The sequence below is a fragment of the Spinacia oleracea genome, chromosome 5 (assembly GCF_020520425.1).
Source record: "Spinacia oleracea cultivar Varoflay chromosome 5, BTI_SOV_V1, whole genome shotgun sequence".
NCBI classification, from domain to species: Eukaryota; Viridiplantae; Streptophyta; class Magnoliopsida; order Caryophyllales; family Amaranthaceae; genus Spinacia; species Spinacia oleracea.
This window is the reverse complement of record NC_079491.1, coordinates 85,150,516-85,175,825: the sequence shown is the minus strand read 5'-3', so window position 1 is coordinate 85,175,825 and position 25,310 is coordinate 85,150,516. Positions and strand designations below refer to the sequence as shown.

Genomic DNA, 25,310 nt, shown 5'->3' with positions numbered 1-25,310 from the left:
ATCAAATTTACAACTAACTTTTTTTATTTTCGATTGAGGATTCTTTTTACAATAACATATATTAGGCATTGTTTGGCAAAAAAATATTTAACTAAATCAAGAAGTTAGTTTAAAAGGAGTAGTTTAGAATTGTTAGGCCAAATAAGTACTAAATTACAAGCCAAATTGTTTACACAAAAACGGTCTGGTTTGTATCCCCACCAATAGCCACCATATTTATTAAATCATGTGCTTATCTATTTATATAAACATGTCCCTGTTACATCACTATCGTAGATTTCAACTAGTTTACATAAATTATTTAATACATTTAAGTAGCTTGATAGTGTCAAACAGTTGAAATACAATACAAAAAATTTAGTTTTAAACTAATTTTCGACTACTATTACCAAAAAAAAAGTGTTGGAATTTCCACAAAAGAAGTGTTTTCCTTAATTTAGATCAATTTTTACTTGAATGGTTAAAACAAGCATATATCTTATCGTTTTTAATGATGAATTCGATTGGCCTATTATAAAATCTTGACTCCAAACCTGATTTTCGTCTCCTTATTATATTAACAAAAATAAACATTTAAAAACCAGCATAGCTTATCACCAGTGAACAAGGGCATGTGTGTGCCCCGAATCCGGATTAACCCTAAGGGTGAACCGGGTGCTAACACCAAAAAAAAAAAAACAAGGGCATGTGTGTTTGTCCCATGATTAGTGTGAAAGGACAATAATAGTCTCGGTTTAGTATAATGTGATTACTATGTCTGGAGTCTGGACATAAGCAGAAATAATCATGAAATTAATCAACACCAAACCCATAGAAATAAGATTAGACTAGCTATATGAAGTCACAAAAATTCTATCGGAACGGTATAAGCAGCTCACAAGCATTCTGAAGAGTTTAAACATTACAAACTCGACAAGATGTTCACTACAGCAATTGAGTACCTCATAAGAATATAAACAACTTGGCTGGAAAAACTATTGTGAAAGGAGAAAATCAGAAACATCCACTTCTTAGTTCTTTATGTACCCGCCGCATGTTGCAAGTGATGGATGATGATACTATGTGTACCCCGTAATTCAATTTACAAATTCCAACTAATCAAGACCCAAAAAAAAAAACCAGAAAAATAAAACCCTATGATAAACTGACCAAGTAGTAAGTGCCGATCTTTGTTACTTGTATATTGTGAATCCAAGCAGCAACTCCTGATCAATAATGCTACGACCCCCAAGTTTCTACTTACTGAATTACAGAAAACAGTTCTTGCAGACTCTGTTCGTCTACAGAAACTTCGACATCCAATTGAATAATTTTCCTAGGCAGCATCCCTGAAACTAACCACAACAGGAAGCATAAGTCAATACATGGACAACATGCATGAAATTCACGCGCAGTGATAAAATGTGCAGGGTAGAAGATGAAGTTACGATTCAGTTAAATCTTATCCTTATCAGTTCAATTGGCATATAAGGTAAACAAATCATTCAAACTGAAACTAATCTTTCTGTCTAAAGTTGACTTCCCAAGTCATAACTGAGTAAATTTAGCATGTGTTAAGAAGAAGATTCCTTAATGAGACTCGTAGAGAATGTATGGCATGACGCACCTTTTCAATCATCCATATAAATAAAACTAGAATCATTATAGAAAAAACAACTAAGAGGATTCGTGAATGATGAAATAACTATGAACATAAAAGAAACAAGTATACCACATTCAGCTATCTTTGTTCATAAGCTATCTTAACTTATAAGATTGCACCAGGAAACTAAGATCAAAATCTATCTAACATATAGGTCTTTGTGTCTACTCATTAACCAAAAACAGCAGGTGGTTAGAGCCAGGGAAGCAGATGGCACTGATATGGACAGATCATCTCCAAAATTAAATACTTTAAAGACAAGCAATACTTCCAAACATCAAGATCAACAGATATCTTTAACCAAATTCTCCAGAGATAAAATTATGATGAATATTCAAATCAAATTTAAAACTGAAGAATGACAATAAAATATGAAGAGTTCAAGTTACACCAATATCCACTTCAGTAAAATAAGAGTTTCACTAAGTTAAGTCCTGATATCAGTCTGACATACCCTCAGAAATCACCAAACCTGAGACAAGCTCCTAAGTTTAAACTAAAACGGAAGCCACTAAATTATTGGTTAGCATAGAGTGTTTATTAGATGTATGTCTTTAACCCTGACATTTTCATTCAAAGAGTATTTAAGATTGAGTATTGGTTTTTCTGAGACAAATCTGAAACAAATGAACTAATTATGTAGTATCGTATGATTTAACCACAACACTTTTTTAACAAGATTAACCACGTTAGGCTAATTGGGTTTAAATGATTGCATTTTCTTTTTTTTCACAATGTACTAGCAATTAATCACACATTATGGCTATATCAGTGAATACTTGGAGCTCGTTAAGCATGCTAATACCAAAATAAAAGAAGCAAAGGCCAGAAAAAAGATGATGAAAGCATGTCTCATTTTTTTTAGAAAGCGCGTATATTAGGATGTTGCAAAGAGAACGGGTTTTTACCTCTAATGTTGCTATTGACAAATGCTATAACTACCAGCATAACCCAGCAGGGTTGTTGAGTGGAACATCCGACACTGAATTTCCGAGTCCAAATTCAAATGAACCAGATCCCTTCAGTCCCAAAGATGGCAAAAGCAAGGATTGCTCACCCCCACCACCAAGAAAATCATCAAACTTAGCATCAAAACCAACATCTAAGGAAGGGAAAGATGAGACTGGCTGTGTCCTGGTTCTGATGTCTCTGCCATACAATCCCATTGCTGATCCAAGATTGTTATCTTCCCGACCATAGCTAAGACTGAGACCATTTGAGACAGAAGCACGCCCTCCCCCTTGAACAGGAATGGCAGAAGTATTCCAAATAAATTCAGTATTCTTAAGAGCATCTGCCTCAATATCTCTGAAGTTCATAGAAGCATTGTTTCCAGAGAATGGAGAGTCATTAATGCTCCCATTTCCATTTCCATTTCCATTTCCATTTCCCCACAAGCTCCAGGAAGATGAACCAATGGTGGAACCACTACCCCTGTTCACCCCATCAAACTCAACAAAGTTATCGTGCCTGTTAATGTTGCCATTGTGCAAAGCACTTAAACCTTGCTCAAAACTCAACTTTGGATAGAGATTTGCAGTTTCCCCAAAGCCTGGACTCATTCTCGGCTCATAATTCAATGCACTACCATAACTAGAAGGGCTAAATGAAGGAAATCCACCTCGAGCAAAAGGCATGGGACTTTGTCGTTCATCAATTTTGACTCCATGTCCTCCAATTGGGCTTGGATTGTAACCCTGTGTAAAACCATTGAGGAAGCTATTAACTCTAGTAAGTCCACCACTACCAGCTCCTAAAGGACTCCTGCTTGGACCTGGTGACAGCTCCTTGGGAACAGCTCGTTTGACCTCAACCATTTTACCATTGAGTTCATGAAAGGTTTTCATCAGCGCTCTCTCAACTGCATCTTCTGAGTCAAAGGTGATAAATCCAAATCCTCTTGGCCTTTGGGTATTGTGATCATACATAACAACAACATCAGTGATGATCCCAAACTGATCAAAGTACCTTTTGAAGTCCCCTTCAGTCACAGTAGACGGTAAGCCCCCCACGAATATCTTCTTTGTGCGAGCAGGCACTGGTGAAGCAATAGGACTGCTGTGGTTTCTGGTAAGGACATGCTGATCATCTCTAGGAACAGCCTTTTTTGCCTCAACCTGATCACACATAATTAATTCAACCATGTAAGTTAACACCTTAAACTTCTGCACATGCTCTATTGTAGCATTACGGAACATCGATCAACACCTTAAATGTGTTCTTGTGTTCACAAACAGATTGGCATTTTACAAAGAAGATGCCAACAAAACACTCAAATACAATGTGAAGTTGTCAATCAAGAGCACCAAAAGTAGATTAATTTAGCCACTCTATACGTCATAAGTAGGCAGCTCCTTCCATTAAGTAGCAAAATCATCTTAAACTGCTTCGTGTGATTTCCACAAGCTACATCATCATAACTAGTTATTCTACATTAGCCTTAATGAATTCTTTTCCCCCCTTTATATGATTAATAGATGGATTCATGATTTAGAAAAAACAGTTACCATGGACATACAAAACCTAGCTCAATGTCATTAGAATTGAACATTTCTAGCCTATGTATGACCTTTAAGCATAATAAACAATCAAATGATACTTCCACAGTTCCCACCAAAACGAAAACAATCACAATTAGCACTTCCTAGAATAAAATGCAATAATTTCCAATACAAACATCACACACCAACCAGAAAGGCAATTTGAGATATGCAAACATCTTACAGTTCTGCCATCTATCATATGCTTCTGCCTCACAACTCGCTCAGCAACAGCCGGGTCAGCATAGATAACAAAGCCGAAGCCACGAGCTCGGCCCGTGGCTCGATCCTTCATGATCACAGCCTCAACCACCTCACCAAATGTTTCAAAATACTCCCTCAGACGATCTTCATTTGTGTCCCAAGAAATCCCACCGATGAATAGCTTCCCTGGCTCCATCTTCCAATCTACCAATAATGTTCAAGTGTTCATCATCCAAAACAACATCATATATATATATATATATATATATCACACACACTTCAAAAATTCGAAAAAAAAAAGTCATACAACTTCTACACAATTCCACCAAAAAAAACATGTCTAAAGCATGTAATACTACTTCAATATAATCACCACAAGGTAGTAAGCAAAAAAACCAACGGATCCGAGTCATCCGACACGGCAAAAACAGCAGAATTACCACATAAAATGCTGAATCCAATCATATTAATACAAAAAAGCACAGAATTATGGGGGAAATGAAATGGGTATTGCTTAAATCAAATTAAAAACAACAGATCCTTCATGGGTAACTACTAGATCAATGATCAATCAAATCCGTAATCAGGAATTTCATTAAAACCCCAGAAAAAGTAATAAAATCAACAATCCCACATAATAATCAAAGTTGAAAATTTTAAAATTCAAAAATGGATTAAAATTAGTACCAGATTGTTGAAATTTGCTCGGGGTTAAAACCCAATAAATATATAAATTAATGGATCTGAGAGGAGGTATAAAACAAGAACAAGAGAGAGATTAGGGTCCTCTCTTCTTCTTCTTCTTTTCTCCTCAACCCCCTCTCTTAATTATTTTTCAAATTTTTTTTCGTTTTTGTTTTTGTTTTTTTGAATATTTAGGGTGTTCTTACAAATTTCTTAAGATGAAGAAAATCTAATGGAAACAGAGGTTTGAGGAAGAGGAGAAAAGAGGGTATATGTAAAGAGAGATTAAAATAAATAAATAAATAAAGAAGAAAGGATAAAAATAATAAATGGGCAGAAATGGAGAGAGAGAAGAGAGAGGTAGCTTTGGCTATCCTCTCGTGGAGAAGAGGAGACGAAGAAAGATGGTGACTTGCCCGTTTTTAAGATGGATTTTCAAAAGTTGAGTGTGTGCCTCTTCTTTACCTTCCTTTTTTTTAATTTTCGGAAACTAATTGTCATTTTATTTAAAACGATTTCCTTCAATATTGCATAAAGATCTAATAATTTTCAAAATATATTATTTTCTAAGTTAATTCTCACCATACCGTCTACGTTAGCAAGGGAGAAAGAGAAGTAAAAAAAAAAACCCCGGTTCAGCGTTAAACCGCCATCTGAGATTGCGGTTTCGTTTTAAAGCAAACCGCCATCTCATATGGCGGTTCAATGTTATAAACCGATATCTGAGATAGCGGTTTGCTTTAAAACAAAACCGCTATCTCAGATGGCGGTTTGCTTTAAAACATAACGGGGGTAAGGTTTGATTTACTTATGTCAACCGCTACCTGAGATAGCAGTTTAGTGCTGCTTTATTAAAAAAATAGACCGGTTTTAATGCTGACGTGGACGGTATGGTGGGAATTAAGTTAGAAAGTGGCGCATTTTAGGAATTTGACGTTCTTTAAACAATATTGAAGGAAATCGCTCTTTTATTTACAACTATTTGTCATTTTATAAAAACTACTTAGATTTTTGCATTCAAATTTATGCAAAATAAAAATAAAATTACAAGTATAGTAGAATAATTCGAGAATATTCCAACTGAATGGGTTGGGGGTTCATAGCTCTCCAATCTTGTTCGCTTGCTCTAAGTGTGAGGAGTGTCCGCATATACCCATGCCCTCATGAGAGTACCGAGTCATTAAGAAAAGTGACTCGATCTTGGTTTGATCTTGAGCCAAGAATCCCATTTGTTTGTGACTTCAGGTCGTTGGGATTGCTCTATAAGCAAGTTAAGTGACTTGCTTACCAATTCTCTCCTTTCGCATTTTCCATCATCAAATTTGTCCCGTTTGTTTGTATTAATGTTGTCCCGATGTTCCACTACCAACCTCATGAAGAAACAAAAGCAAAGAACAAGTATAATTTCTTTTTACAGGATGCAAGTTTAAGTTCTAACAGTGAGTTCTCCCAACCACCAAGATCCCTCCATAGTGATCCTTACGCAAATGTTAGTTGTCTTCTAAGTAAGCAGCTTGTAAGAGCATGTATTGCTCAAGTTAGTAATTGTTTGCTATTTATATTTCAATGTTGTATGATCGTTGCTATAGCCCATTCTAACCAAAAAGTTAGAAAAGGGGAGTAGCTTTGTTTAATTGATTAGCTTTCTATGCTGTAAAAAAAAGAGTAGTTAATAAGAAGGTTCAAATATAAAAATTACCTTGTATTATTTCTTGCGTACGTAATACATATATTCTATTTTTTCGGATCTCTTTCATATACTCCCTCTGTTCCTTTAAGTTCTTCCCAGTTGGAATCGGGGAGGGGATTGAGAAAACTGGAATCTTGGTTTGTTTGGGTATATGTGTAATGATTGAGTATAAAAGTAATGATTGTGTGTAAGAGATTGAAATAAGTGATGGAGAGAGAAAATAATAAAGAAATAAGGTAAAGAGAGAGGAGTGATAAGGATGGGTGATAAAGGAGGTGAGAGGTGGGTGTATGGGGAAGGGAAATGAATTAAATAATAAGGATTGGGAAATTTAGGTTGGAATTTGGGTAGAATCTTTAGGTATTTTGGTAAATAGAAGGGGATATAAGGGTATTTTGGGGAAAAAAGTATGTCCAATAATAGTATAGATTCTAACTGGGAAGAATATTTAGTAACGCCCAAAATAGAAACGGGAATAACATTTAGGAACGGACGGAGTACTCTGTAATAAGTAAGAAGAAGTACATGTCTAACTTATGACCACTAACATGTTAAGGTACATCATACAAGCAAATATGAAAGATTAAACAATTGGTGACCACCTAAGAGAAAACCTAAAAATTGTATTAAAAGAAAAAGGATGAACCCTAAAGGAGTTTCTCCCCTATGTATTTGTTAGATATAGAAAGGATCCTTTTCTGACTTACTATGGATTATAGTGATTGTCAACTTGATCCCTCAAAATAACTCATAGTCAACAACTCAACATGTATACATAGTTAATAAGAAAGCTAGCTATTCAACGTACTCCTTTCTTATAACAATAATCTTTAGTTGATGGAATAAGAAAGAAGTATTATATATGTCTACCTCACGCCACCAACATGTTAAGATATAGTCTAACTATTAGACATTTGACAGCGAACGTAAGAAACCCTTGTAAAAAATGTGTTAAAAGACGAAATTAAGAAGAACCATAAAGGAATTGCCTTGTGATTCATGCCCTAATTGCAAATAGATTATGGAGTACTTGATAAAAATGATAATCTATATGTTTTCACTCGTGAATTATTTTGATATTGGTGTATAAGTGACTATAATATACTTCGTATTAGATTCTCGAATCCTCCACAGAGCTCTATCTTGTTCTAACCAGCTCAAGTTGAGAGGAAGCCATTCAAATTTTACAACATGTAATAATGTAACATATATTTTCCTTTACGGCTTGTATGGAGCGACTAAACCCCAAACATAACACATACAATATCAACATGTGATTGAACGTATAAAATACTGATGAGCGTTAGAATATAGTCTAGTGCTTGAGGCATCACATTTGATTCTAATCCCTTAAAATTAAGTCTTACTCGGACACACTTGGGGACTTTTCTATCACCCCACCACTCCCAAAATAAGGACCACAACAATTGTTCCAAAACTTATTCGAAAACTTGTTCATTCCACCCCCCTAGCCCTAGTAGCTTAGGCTAGTAGTAGCTCTTTGTTACTTTCAACAAGGATTCCCACAACTTAAGTCAGCTACTTAAATTTTTGATATTAATTAGCCAGTTATCATTAAAGAAAACAAGTATTAGTAATGGTAATTAAGTTAATAAGTAACATCTTTTTTTAGCATGGTTTTGAGAAGAATAAATTACTTAATATAGTAAGCTGTAGAAATCGGCGGCATGGTGCATAAGGTTTGGTATTTGTACCAAAATTGCCACTTGATAATCAACTGGCAAATTTAATTTGTGGTATACTCCCAGTTAATAATCCTATATTTATTTAATTAATGAAGACAACATTGCATAACATGCTTTGTTTCCTTCATGTGGGAGCAAGGCATAAATTATTTGCGTTGTCAATTTACTAATCTCTTCATTTATATTTTATTTAATGGAAATATCTATTATGGATAGCTTTATGCATCAACACCTTTTTTGGGGTAAAGTTTCAATAATGGATTAAAAAATTCATTTGGTCTTATATTATATCGTCTGACACTTAGTTAACTGTTAGATTATGTTTAGTAGTTTGGCAGTTGGATAGGAGATGAGTGATATGGCATAGGATATGACACATACTCCGCACTACAAGAATTTGTATCTTTAACGACAACCTAATTACGACGGGTCAAAAATCCCGTCGTAAAAGCCTTTTGCGACGGGGCTAACAACCAAACAAAGACGGGAACAACCGTCGCAAATGTCTTTTACGACGGTTTAACGACGATATTTTTCATTAACGACGGCCCCCTTTTATGACGGGTTCGCGACAGAAAATCCCGTCATTAATCAACGATTATTGGCCTTTAGCGACGGGATTTTCCGTCGTTAATGGTACAATTTTTTGCAGTGTCCGTAGTCTAATAATTTACTTATGATGATGTAATATATCTTTTACCAGAATATGCGGGAAAAAAATTAAATTGGCAAAAAGTCTAGATAGAAAATGTTTGCACAATAGTTGGAGTGTTGGATTAGTTTTTTTAAATTCGGATCATAATAAAGTCAAGTTAAGTTTTATTTTATGTTATGTTCTATTCACCAAATTTTCACTTACTTGAACTTATAAAAATAATTAAGGCGGAACTTAGTTTTAATGATAGTAATCTAAAAGACTAAAACTAAATAAATTTCAAATGAGACCCATGTATTGAATTCTCATACCATAACTTGGTACAAATGCAAGTTATGGAGTACATATAATTTGTACGGGTACGAATGAGTCTCGAGAGCATTTCAAATAACAATTGTAAGAAAATAGGAGATTTAAACATGTGACATGTCGTACATAAACTATCAACCTCTTTCATTACGCCAAAACTTCATTAGTTGTAAGCTGCATATATCGTAATAGAATACAAGTAATTAAATAGAATCTTAAGAAGGTTCTTATAGTTAAAGATGTATAGGTAAATAATTATTGGATTAAAAAATTATGGCCAATTTGTTAAAAAGGACCTTTTATAACCCAAATTTTGCGAGAAAGGACCTTATATAATTTTTTTTGTGAAATCACATCTTAACGTAAATTTTTTTGCGAGAAAGGACCTTATATAATTTTTTTTTTTGTGAAATCACACCTTAATGTAATTTTTTTTTGCGAAAGACAACCAAAAGTAAATTTCCGGCATTGACTGAGCTTTTTCGGCCATTGACTTGCACGTGAGAAGCACGTGTGACTTTATTTTGCTAATCACACCCAATTTTCCTCCAAAATTCTAAGCTTTAAAACCTAAAGTTGAAAAAAAAAATCGAAATAAAGTCAAGTTTGAAAATTCAAGACTCGGGAAAATCTATGTCTTTAGCCAACGTAAGCCACACGTGCTGCTCACGTGCAAGTCAATGACCGGAAAAGCTCAATCAATGCCGGAAACTTCCCTTATGTCCTTTCTCGCAAAAAATAATAATTTAAGGTGTGTTTTCACAAAAAAAATTATATAAGGTCCTTTCTCGCAAAATTTGAGTTATAAAAGGTCCTTTTTGACAAATTTGCCAAAAATTATTGAACTTTTGTTGATCTAGCTAACTTTATAAAATAAAATAAAAGATAAAATGAGAAATAGTGAATAGCAAAGAAGGGATAACTTTGTGGCTCCACTTCCTGGAAAAAAGAGAGAGAGAAAGAATGGAACGTACAGCTAATTACAATCCAATAAAAGATGTAAAATGGCGCACATTAGCACATGTGTGATCACTTGTTTGTGCTAGCTTGCTTGCTAATCACCACAACTTATACAACTATTATCCAACCTAATATCTATTCTGATTCTTTAATTATTGGAGACTTCTTTACTTTTTGTTAATTATATTATAAATAAAAGGCGGTCCATTTTTATAATTTATAAACTAAAACTTAAACATTTGTTGAATTGACATTTTCCTCAACGCATATAATTAATTAATTATATACTAACTGTACTAGCTTAAGCTTAATTAAATACAAGAATTATAATAATATAGATGCAAAATGCAATGTACCAATTAATTTTACCCTCTTCGGTTGCGTTCTATTCACCTGATTTCCACTTATTTTTCCTGCACTTATCTTATCTGAACTTATCTTAACTTATAAGAACTTATCAAAAATTATTTTAGTTATAAATTGTATTTGGCCAACCCTTATTTTCCTTGAACTTATCTTATCTGAAATTATCTGAACTTAACTGAAATTATCTGAACTTATTTTTCCTAAAATAAGTGGAAATAAGGTGAACAGAACATGGCCTAATTAATTACAGTTTCATCCTATTTTCCATTCCTGTCTCATCTATTTAAACATGTGACTAATACTTTTATACTACGGAGTACTACTCCGTAGCTTTTTTTTTTTGGGTTTGGAATCTTAAAAGGTGATATTTTACCAAAATAAATAATATATTACGGTGATCACATTAAGCTTGGATAACTTTATTTGGTGTAGAACAAATGTAGATGAATCACTATCCTTCAGAGATTTCTCCTTATATATTATCGAACACTTTGACCCCTGATTAATGCATTACCACCCCAACCCAAAAAAAAAACTTGGATTACTTGGATTGTTACCAATTTCAATAATTTTGATAGTAAGCGAGCTTATGTGCCAACTTCGGTCACGTTCGATATATTAAAGTTATTTTGACTTATTTCAAACAAAATGAGTTATGATAAATTCATATTTAATTTAAATAAGTTTAGATGAAATGGTTTTTTTAACCTCGAAAAGTTTATAATATAAATAAGTTCACTTTGCACAAAATTAAGCTCGGGGAAATTAGTCGAGATAAAAGAGGTTAACAATAAGTTTAGACTAAGTTTATATTTGGTTTAACTAAATTTGACTGGAATTAACTTATCTGAAGTTATGTTTGCTGAAAATAATCTATTTGTGTGTTAAGTGTCTAAAAAAATCTTTTGTTGAACTTATCTGAACATTATCTTATTAGCATACTTTTGCTGAAATAATTCAAAATAAGACTCTGTTTAGTTCAACCTATTTTGACTTACTTCAGACAACATAAGTTCAGTTAATTTCAGAAAAATTAAATTAAAAAAGAACAAAAAACAAAAAACATCATACATTTTTCTACACAAATAAATTTATTTCAGACAAAACAATTTTTTTCCAAATAAAAATAAATTCAGATAAGTCCAGATAAAATAGTCGAATAAAACGGAGTATAAGGCTCCGTTTGGTAGGGCGTAAAACGTTTTCATGGAAAACGATTTTCCCCTTTTCAATCATTTTACGTTGTTTGGTTGGGTAAGGGATGTAAAGCAATTTTACATGACTCCCTCAAATGTGGAAAACCCTTTTCCATTTGAAAGGGAGGGAAACCACTTTTCCTTCTTTCCTCCCTACCCCCCTCTCCTTTCTTCCCCTCAATCTTCACCATTTTCTCCCATTTTCCTTTAAGTTACCAAACAAAGGAAAACTAGTTTGGAATTGTGTTTTCCTTTGAAAATTGTTTTCCATGGAAAATCATTTTACGTTGAAAACGTTTTACGCCCTACCAAACAGAGCCTAAGTGAAAACATGGAATATGTTGAATAGAACAAAACGTTAGAGAATCAATATAACGATGTTTTTGTACAATTGTGGAGCTGAAATTCTTGGAAGGCTACTGTTCTACTTCGTATTAATTAAAAAGGTAGGGGAAGTTCTATTAAGTTGAAATGACAAAATCAATACTTGGTATTAGCTAGAGCTTAGAAATAACAACGTATTAGAGCTGTTAACCAGAACATTAGGACATATTATATCTAGTCATCAATTTTGTGCTTATCATAAAACTATATGACTAATATTTGCCAGCTCGGCTTATCAAGAGTGGCAGTCTCGCCTCCTTTTAGATCACCACCAGCTAAAGGGCACCCCTTTCACCTCTCCCACTTCCACTATTCCCACCCCACCTTCCCCTCCTATCATGGTTCGTTGGCTTCCTCCTCCGACGGGTATCTTCAAACTCAATTTTGACGGCTCTAGTAAAACTTCATCAGCAGCAGCAGGAATTATCACCCGCAACAGTACTGGAAATCCGATTTCGGCTTGTACCTACAACCTCGGTCATACCCAGGCTTTCATGGCAGAAGCTATTGCCTTTCACAAAGGACTCAAAGAAGCTAGGCGTCTCAACATTGCTCACATTCAGATTGAAGGTGATAATCTTCTGGTCATCAACTCTGTTAAAGGAAATTGGGCGCCTCCTTGGAACATTCATAACATCATCAAGGATATTAAGCATCTCCTCGACCTCTTCGACACTTGGGAAATCAACAGGCCCGGCCATAGGGCGGTCTCATCGGATACACAGCACAGGGCCCCAAATTTTGGGGGCCCAAAAACAATTACACACTGTTGGGTAAAAAAAAAAAAAACTTCCCTTTCCCATAACTTCCCCTTTCCCGCAGCTTCTTGAATAAATCAAACATGGAAACCCAAAAAAACCTCTTCAAATTCTCTTCCAATGGTCATTTCCAAAAATTAGTGAATTACAACCTTCATCAACTACTCCACGCTTGAATCTTCGACCACCATGGCACCATTCCTCTTCTCCCTCCTTCGATTCTCACTTTCTCTCTCTTCCTTTCAAGCCTCCAGGTATTTTTCTTATGCTAGAACCTCAATATTTGATTGTTTTGTTGTTGACTTGTTGTTGTTGCTCTTAATTTATTCTTGGATTTCAATTTTCGGTTAGGGTTTTGAAATCCAGTAATTCATCTGAGAAATTTCGTCGAAGTTCGATGGTGAAGGCGGTGAATTTGGACGGATTTGGAACTCCGAGTAGAAATGAACGCCGGTGGAATTTGGTCAATTAGGTAGGGTTTATTGAAGATTTTGGGTTTGATTTTTTCGATTTGATTGTTATTGTTATTGCTGTTGTAGAATTTGTTTAATTTAATTGCAAAATGGCGTGTAGTATATTAGTATGTGAATTTTGAATTAGTATTGTTCATCTTTATTTTCTTATTTATTAATCCATTTAATTCATTTTCTAAAAAAATCCACCTAAAAGTTATCCATCAAAGAGGAAAAATTTGACTGTTATTATTGCAAGAAATTTGACAAAGCAAAGAGGGGCCTCATGTGAACTTCATTCATAAGTTTAGCACAGGGCCACCAAATCACCGGAGCCGGCCCTGGAAATCAAACACATTTTCAGAGAAGCAAACTCAGCAGCAGATTGGATAGCAAATGTAGGACACCTCATTATTGGGGAAATGTATATAGATCCTAAGAATAGTCATAGTTTATCTTCCATCCTTTGTAATGACTACTCAGGAATGACTCTCGTGCGGAGAGGCTCCTAAGTATATTCTTCTTATCTCTCAAAAAAAAAAAAAATTTGGTCCTTTATACGCATAAGAAATTAAGAATAATGTGGAAAGCCATTTTAGGCCTCATTTTCAATAGGGCCCTAAACTTTAGGGATCAAATTTTCTTTTAAGGCTATAACACCAACAATCTTAGACTAATATTTCATGAGTAGTTCACCCAAACTATTTGTGTAGTACTAACTTCGCTTAGAAAAGAAAACGGCTCATGATAGAAAACTGAGTAAGTCAAAATAAAAAAAATTATCGAACGTAAATTATTCGTACATAATTCTTATTTAGCTAAGTAATGTAAATATTTACGAGTGTAGAAGTATTTAACTATCAATCTATGTATAATAGTATGCAAAATAGGTAGGAGGTGAATGATGTGATATATGGTCAGATAGTCTATTATGCGTGAAATTAATGATCTTTACAAGAGTTTATAGATAGCCATCCCGTAATCGATTCAATTAACTTAACCATCTCTAAACAAATTCAATTAGCTTTGAGGTTTTGGGATAGGGGCCTTTTAATAATTGAAACAAAATTCAAATGATGATGAATTCTTTCAACAAGCCATCATAAAAGTTCCTCCTTAAACACTCTCTCTCACACACACACCTAACCCCTCAATTGTTTAAGATTTAATGAGGCTACAACGTTACTTTCTGTTCATCTAAGCATTTTGGCTTAATCACTAAGGTATGATAAGAATATACGAAAATGATAAAGGTCGCAACATACAACTTTTAAGTCGTGTCACAATGATGACATGACATGCTTATGTGTCATGATTTAAATTGGAAACTAAAACATTTAACTTATATAACCTATTATACATGTTACAAAAAAGGTAGGAAAATCTTAATATTCTAATTTGTTTCCTTTTTCATATCGATTACCTTAGTTACTTGTTTTCATAGTAAAAATATTGCATTGATAGTAAAACTAATCTGATGACGCATAGCCTACGTGACACCTATATGTACCAATTAAACTCCGACACGTAAGATTGCGACAACTAAATGTTGTCGCAACTTGCGACATTTATCATCACCAAAGAATATATGTATAGTGCTAGGCAAACATTACACTTTGATGAACAAGAAAGGACCTCATTACTCGAAGCTCGCGGAAAAGAACATTAATTAGCCCGTCCTATGAAGGAATTATGTCCTTAGACATTTCCTGCAATTACTAAATATAAATAGGAATTAATTATGAGGATAATAAGTTAATTATTTTAGTAATCATATTTGCTTGCTAGAGAATAAATGTGATTAGCAGGACAATATTGATTGGACCTACAACTAAAATATATTAATCCTATAAGGTCACACATATAAGCATTAATTGGAATGGGCCCAAAAGGCCCGATGGCAACCGGTCTGTTAAGGGAAGAATGTTGGGCTTTAGTTTTGTGTTAACCTAAAACTCTCACATTATAATAGTTATAATGTCAGGGATTTAGAAACGACGTTCATTCAATATATCTGACAAAAAGGAAAACACAAAAACCCTAATTATTTTTCCTCTGAAACGCCGTTCTTCCCAAACAAAGCAAGAGATTGACCGTGATCGTTCTCTTCCGTACTAGCATACGTGGGATTCAATTGGTGCTTGTGGACTAAGTAGAGGAGCAACAAGTGGGGCTCTAAGATCTTCGAAGATTGCATACGAACGGGAGAACACGCTACAAAGGTGATTGTTCTTTCGACTTAATCTGATCTATACTATTGTTATGCATGAGATCCTGTGATAGATGTTAGGAAATTGTTTCCTGAAATTCCGCTTTATACATCTATATGTTCCTACAGTGGTATCAGTTTTAGCCTCTTGCATAATATTTTATGATCATGATTGTATGCAACATTATTATTTTGATTCAATTAATGGAAGATTTATTTATGGCTTGAATTTGCAAAATTAATATATGATATTAATTGATTGAAATCATTAAATCGTGATTTAATTAATTTTTGCTCAAAATAAATTTATAAAATTCCGAAATTTTTATCACAGGGTCGAAATTAACAGTTAATATCACATAAAAAATTTCGGATTTTTTAAAATAAAATTCGTCAGATTTTAAATTATTTATTGGTTAATAAGATTAATCATGGAAATAATTTGTTAACAATTAAAGATTTGATTTTTAATTTGTTAAATAAATCTACTGATTATCCCCTAAATTTTGTACAATAGCCGAAATTTTTTGGTAATTTTTTAACTATTTTTCGGAATTTTTGTATATTAATCATTGAATTTGGTTAATTTTTATGTTTAATTCGATTAATCATAAAATTTAAGGATAACAATTAAAATTTTTGATTTTTTTTGTTAAGGAAATTCAATAGAACTTCCTAATAATTTAATTCGAATTTTTCGGATTATAATTTGTATTTTTCTGAATTATTTGAATAAAATGAGATAATTATGCCCTAAATTTGAATTCTTATTAGATTTAATTTGAATAAAGATTCTAATTGAAATCTAACTTTTAACAAACCTAAAATTTAGTTTTAATTTTGTTAATTTATTCAAATTTTCTGACATAATTTTCGGATTATCACCCCTAATTAAATTGTTAATCTTTAAACAAAGTTGGATAAAGATTAATTAAATTTGGGTAATTGTTGCACAAATTTAAAGATTTACCCACCATGGCTGGGTGGCCCCACCTGCGACGGTGGAGCCACGATGGAGGGTTGCTAAAGGCGACGGGCAGGCAGCGGCGACCTGCTGCAGAACAACACTGCGCACGTTCGACGTGCGGTGGTTGCTGTCCAGGTTCCGGGCCACGCTGCTGGACTTCTGCTGCCGGCGTTTTTTGGGTGGCTGGTCTGACCAGTGCGACAAGGGTCTTCAGGCGCGTTATTCCGGCGGTAATTTGGTGCTGCCCGGCGCCGTCCCCACGTGGTGGCGTTAGGGTGTTGGTTTAAGTCGGGCTTTTGTGAGGTAAATCGCAGCAGGTTATCATTAAAATATATATATATATATATATATATATATATATATATATATATATATATATATATATATATATATATATATATATATATATATATATATATATATATATATATATATATATATATATATATATATATATGGAAATTAAAATCAGATTCCCTAGTTAGTTTGACTATTTGACTATTTTGACTATTCTAACCATATTAAAATCAGAATGGGACGCATTTGACTATTTTGGTTTTTTTTTTTTGGGAAATTCAATTTTTTTTTTTTTATTGAGCATAAATTCATAATTTTTCAATAAATGCAAATTCATGATTAATGAGATTATTCTAGCCATATTTAAATAGTAATTGAATTAAAATAATAAAGTTTCCTAAGTAATGTTAAACTTAAATTGTTTAAGTTTTTATAATTATTTTGGAAATATTATTTGCCTATTAACAGTTAATAAGTAAATAATTTGTGTTTAATATAGTTTGATATTATATGCGTGTATGGAATATATATGATATTTTGTTACAGGCAAGTGACTAGTATGGCCCAAAATAGGATAGAAAATACGATCTGCGTATCGTTTTGTATTCTTGTAAGTTTTGAAATACGATCTGCGAATCGTTCTGTATTATTGTAATTTAATTTAAAAGTTTAAATTAGATTATAAAGTTCGTATTATGAGCTCGATGGAGTAAGAAGGTTCAATCCGAAATTCAAGGATGGAGATCCAAGAAAGATGAACAGGAACCCAAGAAGATTTGAGCTTATTTTTTAGGGGCCATACTAGGATCACATTTATTTTTATGCATTTTATATTGCCTTAAAATGCTTATTGAGTTTATATATGTAGTTATTTAAAGCAATGTGTTCACTTTTAATTAACCAACATAGTAAACTTAGGTCCCAAATAATATTGAGTTTATGTGCTTTTCCATACAACACCTATAAAGCCTTAGATCATGAGTAATAGGTTCTGCCAAAGCAGGGTGTTGCTTATAATTCCGGGGATAGTAGGGTAGGTTTTTGAAACTTACATGTTAATGTTTGGTTTAACTCAACAAAACTATCAAAAGACAAAGTTTTGGGTTTTGAAGCTAAGAGATAGGAAAATACAAAGAGTTGTTAACCTGTCTACCAAGAGTTATAATCAGTTATAATTAGTAAAATGTTTACTTACCTCGAATACTATAAATTAAAGTAGCAGGGCCAAAGTCCGTTTGATTGTAGTGGGAGGGGATCTTGGTTAATTCTTTATTCAATGGGGACTTCTAATTTTGAATAAAGGGTAGTAGTGAATTGAATTGGTTTAATTGCTACTTTTGATAAACATTATATTGAATCTTGCTTTACCTTTTATTGTAGTTATCATGTCTGGTGCAAACAACAACTCTACTTTTAACTTGCGCCCTCTAATTGAAAAAGACAAACTGAATGCTACCAACTTCCTACAATGGCAAATGGCTGTGAGAATTGTTCTCAGAGCGGAAGGAAAAGAAAGTGTTCTTGACAATCCTCTCCCTGAACCCCTGCCAGAAAATGCTACTGCAGCTCAAAGGCGAGCTAGACAAACTCTAGAGGATAACTCCCTGCAAGTAACATGCTTGATGCTTGCTTGCATGGAACCAGAGTATCAAAAACGTTTTGATGGTCTGGATGCCTACAGCATAATCCAGCAACTGAAAACTTTGTTTCAGAAAAATGCTAGATTGGAGAGATTTGAAGCAAACTGCAAACTTCTGGATTCCAAGTTGGAAGAGGGGAAGCCCGTTGGTCCGCATGTGTTCGATTTGATTGGACATTTTCAGACCATGGAGAAATTGGGCTTCCCTTATCCTAAGGACCTGGCAACTGACATAGTCATCAGATCCTTGCCTGAAGATTTTCATAACTTTAAGTTGAACTTCTACATGCAAGGAGGGGAGGCTACCCTGCAAGAGTTGCATGGTTCACTAATTCAGGCTGAGAGAAACTTACCAAGTAAACCTAAACATAAGGATGTTCTAATGGTTAGTAAAGGTAAGCAGTTCAAGAAGAAAGGGGCTCCCATGAAGAAGAACAAGGGCAAGGTAGTTGCCAATGAGAACTCTTCAACCAAGCCAAAGGCCACTCCCAAGGCTAAGGTAGCTGCTCAACATGAGTGCTACCACTGCCACAAGATTGGTCATTGGAAGAGGAACTGCCCCAAGTATCTGGAGGATAAGAAGACTGGTGCTTCAATTTCAGGTATCTATGTCATAGAAGTTAATTTAGCTACAACTGCTTCTTGGGTATTTGATACCGCTTGTGGATCTCACATTATTGGTAATGTGCAGGGACTAAAAAGAAGTAGGAGCTTGAGCAAAGGCGAAGTGGATCTCCGAGTAGGCAATGGAGCAAGAGTTGCTGCTTTAGCTGTAGGAGATTATAGTTTACGCTTGCCTTCTGGTTTAATATTAGAACTTTATAATTGTTATTACGTTCCAGTTATTACCAAGAACATAATTTCTATTCCGATTTTGGATTCGGAAGGTTTTTCATTTCAAATTATGAATAATTGTTGTTCAGCATATTTGAATGGTATGTTCTATGTCTCTGCTAAATTATCAAATGGTTTGTATGTACTAGACTTACAAAACCATATCTATCACATAGAAAACAAGAAACACAAACCAAATGATTTGAACCCTACTTACCTATGGCATTGTCGATTAGGCCACATAAGCTCAAAGCGCATAGAGAAACTTCATAAGGATGGAATTCTCAAATCATTTGATTTTGAATCATTTGAAGTATGTGAGTTTTGCTTAATGGGGAAAATGACAAAGTCTTCGTTCACGGGCTCAAGTGAAAGGGCCAATGATCTTTTAGCCCTCATACATACTGATGTGTGCGGACCTATGAGTACTTTGGCTAGGGGAGGGTACGGGTATTTCATTACTTTTACTGATGATGTGAGCAGATTTGGATATGTTTACCTCATGCGGCATAAGTCGGAATCCGTTGAAAAGTTCAAGGAATTCCAAAATGAAGTACAAAACCAACTTGGAAAGAAAATTAAAGCATTGCGATCCGATCGTGGTGGTGAATATTTATCTCAAGAGTTTGGTGATCATTTGAAAGATTGTGGAATACTTTCGCAATTGACTCCACCAGGGACACCACAATTGAATGGGGTTTCCGAAAGAAGGAACCAAACTCTATTAGATATGGTTCGGTCCATGATGAGTCTTGCTAACCTTCCTGCCTCATTTTGGGGATTTGCGCTTGAAACAGCGGCATTCACACTCAACAGAGCTCCGTCCAAAGCAGTAGAAAAGACGCCATATGAGATGTGGACTGGAAAAGTTCCAAAATTGTCTTTTCTAAGGACATGGGGTTGTGAAGTTTATGTAAAACGTTTACTTTCTGATAAGCTTTCACCCAATTCCGATAAGTGTCTCTTTGTGGGTTACCCAAAACAGACTAAGGGATACTACTTCTACAACCAAAGCGAAAACAAAGTGTTTGTTGCTCGCGATGGTGTCTTTCTGGAAAAGGAGTTTATTCCAGAAAAACAAGTGGGAGTAATGTATATCTCGAAGAAATTCGAGATGAGCAACAAATGGATGAGGTTCACACCTCGTCAGAGACGACCCAGCATGAAAATGCTCAGGAGGCGGTGCATTCCATTCATGCGCCTTCTACCGTCCCACTTGGAGATAATCCATGCGAAGTCCCTCAACCTAATGAGGTGGAAACTTCTCCTGTTGTTCCCCAACGTAGGTCTAGTAGGACCGTCATTCCGTCAAAGAGATATATTGATTTCCTTTTGACTGAAAGTTCTGAAATAGAGATTTTAGAACATGAGGAACCTACTAGCTACACAAATGCTTTGACGAGTCAAGACTCCGAGAAATGGCTTGAAGCCATGAGATCCGAAATGGATTTGATGTTTGAAAATCAAGTATGGGACTTGGTTGCTTTGCCTGATGGGGTTAAACCCATAGGTTGCAAATGGATTTTCAAACTGAAAAAGGACAAAGATGGAAACATTGATGTCTTTAAGGCAAGACTAGTGGCAAAAGGTTTTAGACAAATTCATGGTATTGACTATGATGAAATCTTCTCACCAGTAGCCATGCTGAAATCCATCAGGATAATTCTTGCGATTGCTGCCTTTCATGACTATGAGATCTGGCAGATGGACGTCAAAACCGCTTTCTTGAATGGGTTCTTGAAAGAGGATGTGTACATGACACAACCACAAGGTTTTGAAGATCCAAACAGTCCAAGAAAAGTTTGCAAGCTTAAGAGGTCCATTTATGGGCTTAAGCAAGCATCCCGGAGTTGGAACCTCAGATTTGATGAGGCAGTCAAATCTTTTGGCTTCCTTAGAAATGAAGAGGAATCTTGTATATACAAGAAGTTGAGTGGGAGTAGTATTGCTTTCCTAGTCTTGTATGTGGATGACATACTTCTCATAGGAAACGACAAGACCATGCTTGAGTCAGTCAAGGAATGGCTTAAAAGTTGTTTTTCCATGAAAGACTTAGGAGAAGCTGAATACATCTTGGGAATAAGGATCCATAGAGATAGATCCAAAAGGATGATTGGACTTAGCCAAGAGACTTATATTGATAAGGTTCTTGCAAGGTTCAAGCTGGAAAACTCCAAAAGAGGTTTCATTCCCATGCAACATGGCATTTCACTTGGCAAGACTCAGTGTCCTTCGACACCTGATGAGGTCAAGCGCATGAGTAATGTTCCTTATGCCTCTGCAGTAGGGTCAATTATGTATGCCATGGTATGCACTCGACCGGATGTTGCATATGCTTTGAGTATGTGCAGCAGATACCAGTCAAACCCAAGAGAGGCGCACTGGATGGCAGCAAAGAATATCCTTAAGTACTTAAGAAGGACTAAGGATAATTTCTAGTCTATGGTGGAGATAATGAGTTGGTTGCCACTGGATACAACGATGCAAGCTTCCAAAGTGACAAAGATGATTTCCGATCACAATCTGGTTTCATATTTTGTCTAAATGGAGGGGCTGTGAGCTGGAAGAGTTCTAAGCAGAGTACCATCGCAGATTCTACAACAGAGGCTGAGTATATTGCAGCAAGTGATGCAGCAAAAGAAGCTGTTTGGATCAAAAAGTTCATTAGTGAACTTGGTGTAGTTCCTAGCATTGAAAATGGCATTAAGTTATATTGTGACAACAATGGTGCCATTTCTCAGTCCAAGGAACCCAGATCGCACCAAAAATCCAAACATGTGCTCAGGAGATTCCATCTTATTCGAGAGATCGTTGAAAGAGGGGATGTGAAAGTAAGCAAGGTTCATACTGAAGATAACGTGGCTGATCCTCTGACTAAACCGCTTGCTCAACCTAAGCATGAGAGTTATACTAGGTCTATGGGGCTTAGGCATATTGGAGAATGGCTTTAGTTTGTTTACTTTATGTTTACAATTGTAAAGACATTTATTATGCTTTGAATGTTTATCAATAAAAGTTCATTCTTATTTAATTGTTTGGTTTAGTATTAAATAAAATGTCCAAATAACTTGTGTTTTCAAATAGGATTATCGAAAACGTTTTGATAATGGAACCCTATAAAGTGAACTGAAATCACAACTTATTAAGTCCCTAGTCTGAATCACTAAATTGGTCATAAGTGATTTATGAGAAGACTAGCATGTAATTAATTGGTAGTGCAGTTCCATGGGCTATGGAGACATAGGGATGTCTAATTGATTATATGGATGTATACTTGATGCATTGAGACTTGACCTAACTAGATTCTAAAAGTAGAATCAAAATTCTATATTTAGTGGATTCCTTAGACATGAGTATGTCTTAATAACCATGAGACAATTAGTTTAACCTTGACTTTGTCAAACGCCGCGCCGTAAAAGGAGGTTATAAAAGCAGTGATCAGGTGGGCTAAGAATTGAATGGGAGTTATGGTCATACAAGAGTGAATAAGTCCTCCTATTTGATAGGAATGGTGTCTGGGCCTCTTGATGAGCGAGAACTGAAAAATTGCATGGCCATGCGGAATGGGATTAAAATGTTAATCTTTATTTGAACAGTTCGAACTCGGCGATCAAGAAACTAGAATTTGAGAATAACAGTGTGTTATCAAATTTTGGCATTAAGAGACTTAAGGAATTTAGCATTGCGTTCTTGTCTTCGGACAAGTGGGAGATTGAAGGAATTATGTCCTTAGACATTTCCGGCAATTACTAAATATAAATAGGAATTAATTATGAGGATAATAAGTTAATTATTTTAGTAATCATATTTGCTTGCTAGAGAATAAATGTGATTAGCAGGACAATATTGATTGGACCTACAACTAAAATATATTAATCCTATAAGGTCACACATATAAGCATTAATTGGAATGGGCCCAAAAGGCCCGATGCCAACCGGTCTGTTAAGAGAAGAATGTTGGGCTTTAGTTTTGTGTTAACTTAAAACTCTCACATTATAATAGTTATAATGTCAGGGATTTAGAAACGACGTTCATTCAATATATCTGACAAAAAGGAAAACACAAAACCCTAATTATTTTTTCTCTGAAACGCCGTTCTTCCCAAACAAAGCAAGAGATTGATCGTGATCGTTCTCTTCCGTACTAGCATACGTGGGATTCAATTGGTGCTTGTGGACTAAGTAGAGGAGCAACAAGTGGGGCTCTAAGATCTTCGAAGCTTGCATACGAACGGGAGAACACGCTACAAAGGTGATTGTTCTTTCGACTTAATCTGATCTATACTATTGTTATGCATGAGATCCTGTGATAGATGTTAGGAAATTGTTTCCTGAAATTCCGCTTTATACATCTATATGTTCCTACATCCTACATAAGGTCTGACGAATCTGTAACAGGTTCAGTCGAATCTACATAAGGTCTGACCAAGCTATCCTTTATGGAGATACTGGCTCTTTTCCTTGTTTATTCTTTGAACCCATCCTCTACACCGTCTAACCCTAATAGTGCATACAACACAACTTTAATTTTCTCACGCGTTATGCAAAGACTATTACTTAAACCAATAGACTAATTCAACGTACGATCAATATTGTGAAACTATAATCAACTTCTTTATACATACGTGAATGGTCAAACCAGTGGTGGTGCCAGGAATTTTCCGTTAAGGGTTCGGAATTTTTTGAAAAAAAAATTAGTTAATTGATCACAATTTTGAAAAAAAGTGAATAAAAATAAAGCCCCTAAACTACAGAGATATTTTTGTTAAAAAAAAGGACTATAACTATAAAAAATAGAGAAACAAATGATAAACAAAACTAAAAAAATTGAAAAGCTAACTAAAAAAATAATGGAAAGCATCTTTGCAAGAATCGATCGGTTAGACCGCTGCGCCATCTTTGCTCATCATCATTTAATCTGTACGCAATTGTATATAACTATATTTAGTTTATTAACTTCTCCAGATTCACGAAGTCCAATAGGGATTCAGTTGAACCCACTGAACCCCTACTGACACCGCCATTGGATCAAACCATAATATCAATCAATTTTCTAATAAAATTTATAACGGAATTATACGGAAAACCCAAATATTTTACATGCATGCTTAGTTATTTCTTAGGCGACATAAATAATGAATTATTATTCGTAACTACTTTGATTTAAGAAAATATACACAATATCCATTTGGGGGGTTACCAAAACAAGCACAATTTACGAAGTAGTGAGCCGCTCTCCTTTTTTTTCTCTCTTCCTCCTTCAAAACCCTAATTTTGTAGGGGCTATCACCAAGGCACCAACCATTGGGTTGATGGTAAGCCCCTCTTTTCTTACTTTTCTAGTTTTTGATTTCATGTTCGGAATAAAAATTTCATTCTCTCCCTATTGGAGAGTCTTTTTACCCACTTATTGAGTTATCTCTACCCACTTATTGGGTTTTATCTCTCTCTTTGTGAGAGTTTGGGCTATAATTTTAATTTCGCAGGAAAAATTGATTTATTGATGAAGATTTGTGCGGCTTTACAACATATGTCAGTCCTACGTGTACAACCAATTGAGCCGAATTTTATTCAATCTCAAAGCTATAACAGATCGAGAGACCCCTCGTTGAAGGCTGTATCAAACAACGATGTGAAAGAAGGTATTCATCATTGTCAGATCTCATCTACAACAATCGTGGTTTTGCCGGATTAGAATTTCGTTTGATCCACGTTGTTTTGTATTTGTTAATTTTGATTTCTATTGTAGATGTCGTATGACTTTTTATTAATGGACTAATTTTATCTTAAAAAAAATAAAAGAATAGGAAAATTTGCA

At 34.8% G+C, this 25,310-nt stretch overlaps 1 protein-coding gene and 1 long non-coding RNA gene across 3 annotated transcripts; one reads left to right on the top strand and one right to left on the bottom strand.

The window, feature by feature from the left end:
• Window positions 1–811: 811 nt before the first annotated feature.
• On the bottom strand, window positions 812–5,482 carry LOC110800025 (heterogeneous nuclear ribonucleoprotein 1). Of its 2 annotated transcripts, none has more exons than XM_022005316.2 (4): window positions 5,074–5,482; window positions 4,367–4,590; window positions 2,551–3,759; window positions 812–1,328 (listed from the first exon to the last, which is right to left on the bottom strand). In XM_022005316.2, the coding sequence occupies exons 2-3, from the start codon at window positions 4,580–4,582 to the stop codon at window positions 2,581–2,583; spliced, it is 1,395 nt and encodes a 464-aa protein (XP_021861008.2). In that variant the 5' UTR covers window positions 4,583–4,590; window positions 5,074–5,482; the 3' UTR covers window positions 812–1,328; window positions 2,551–2,580. The 2 variants fall into 2 exon arrangements, with proteins under 2 accessions (XP_021861008.2, XP_021861007.2); XM_022005315.2 differs by having other exon boundaries at window positions 812–1,334; window positions 5,074–5,481.
• Window positions 5,483–12,548: 7,066 nt separating this feature from the next.
• On the top strand, window positions 12,549–13,703 carry LOC110800024 (uncharacterized). The gene is made up of 2 exons (XR_002536529.2): window positions 12,549–13,348; window positions 13,446–13,703. It is a non-coding gene; the product is annotated as an uncharacterized lncRNA (long non-coding RNA).
• The last annotated feature ends 11,607 nt before the right edge of the window (window positions 13,704–25,310 follow it).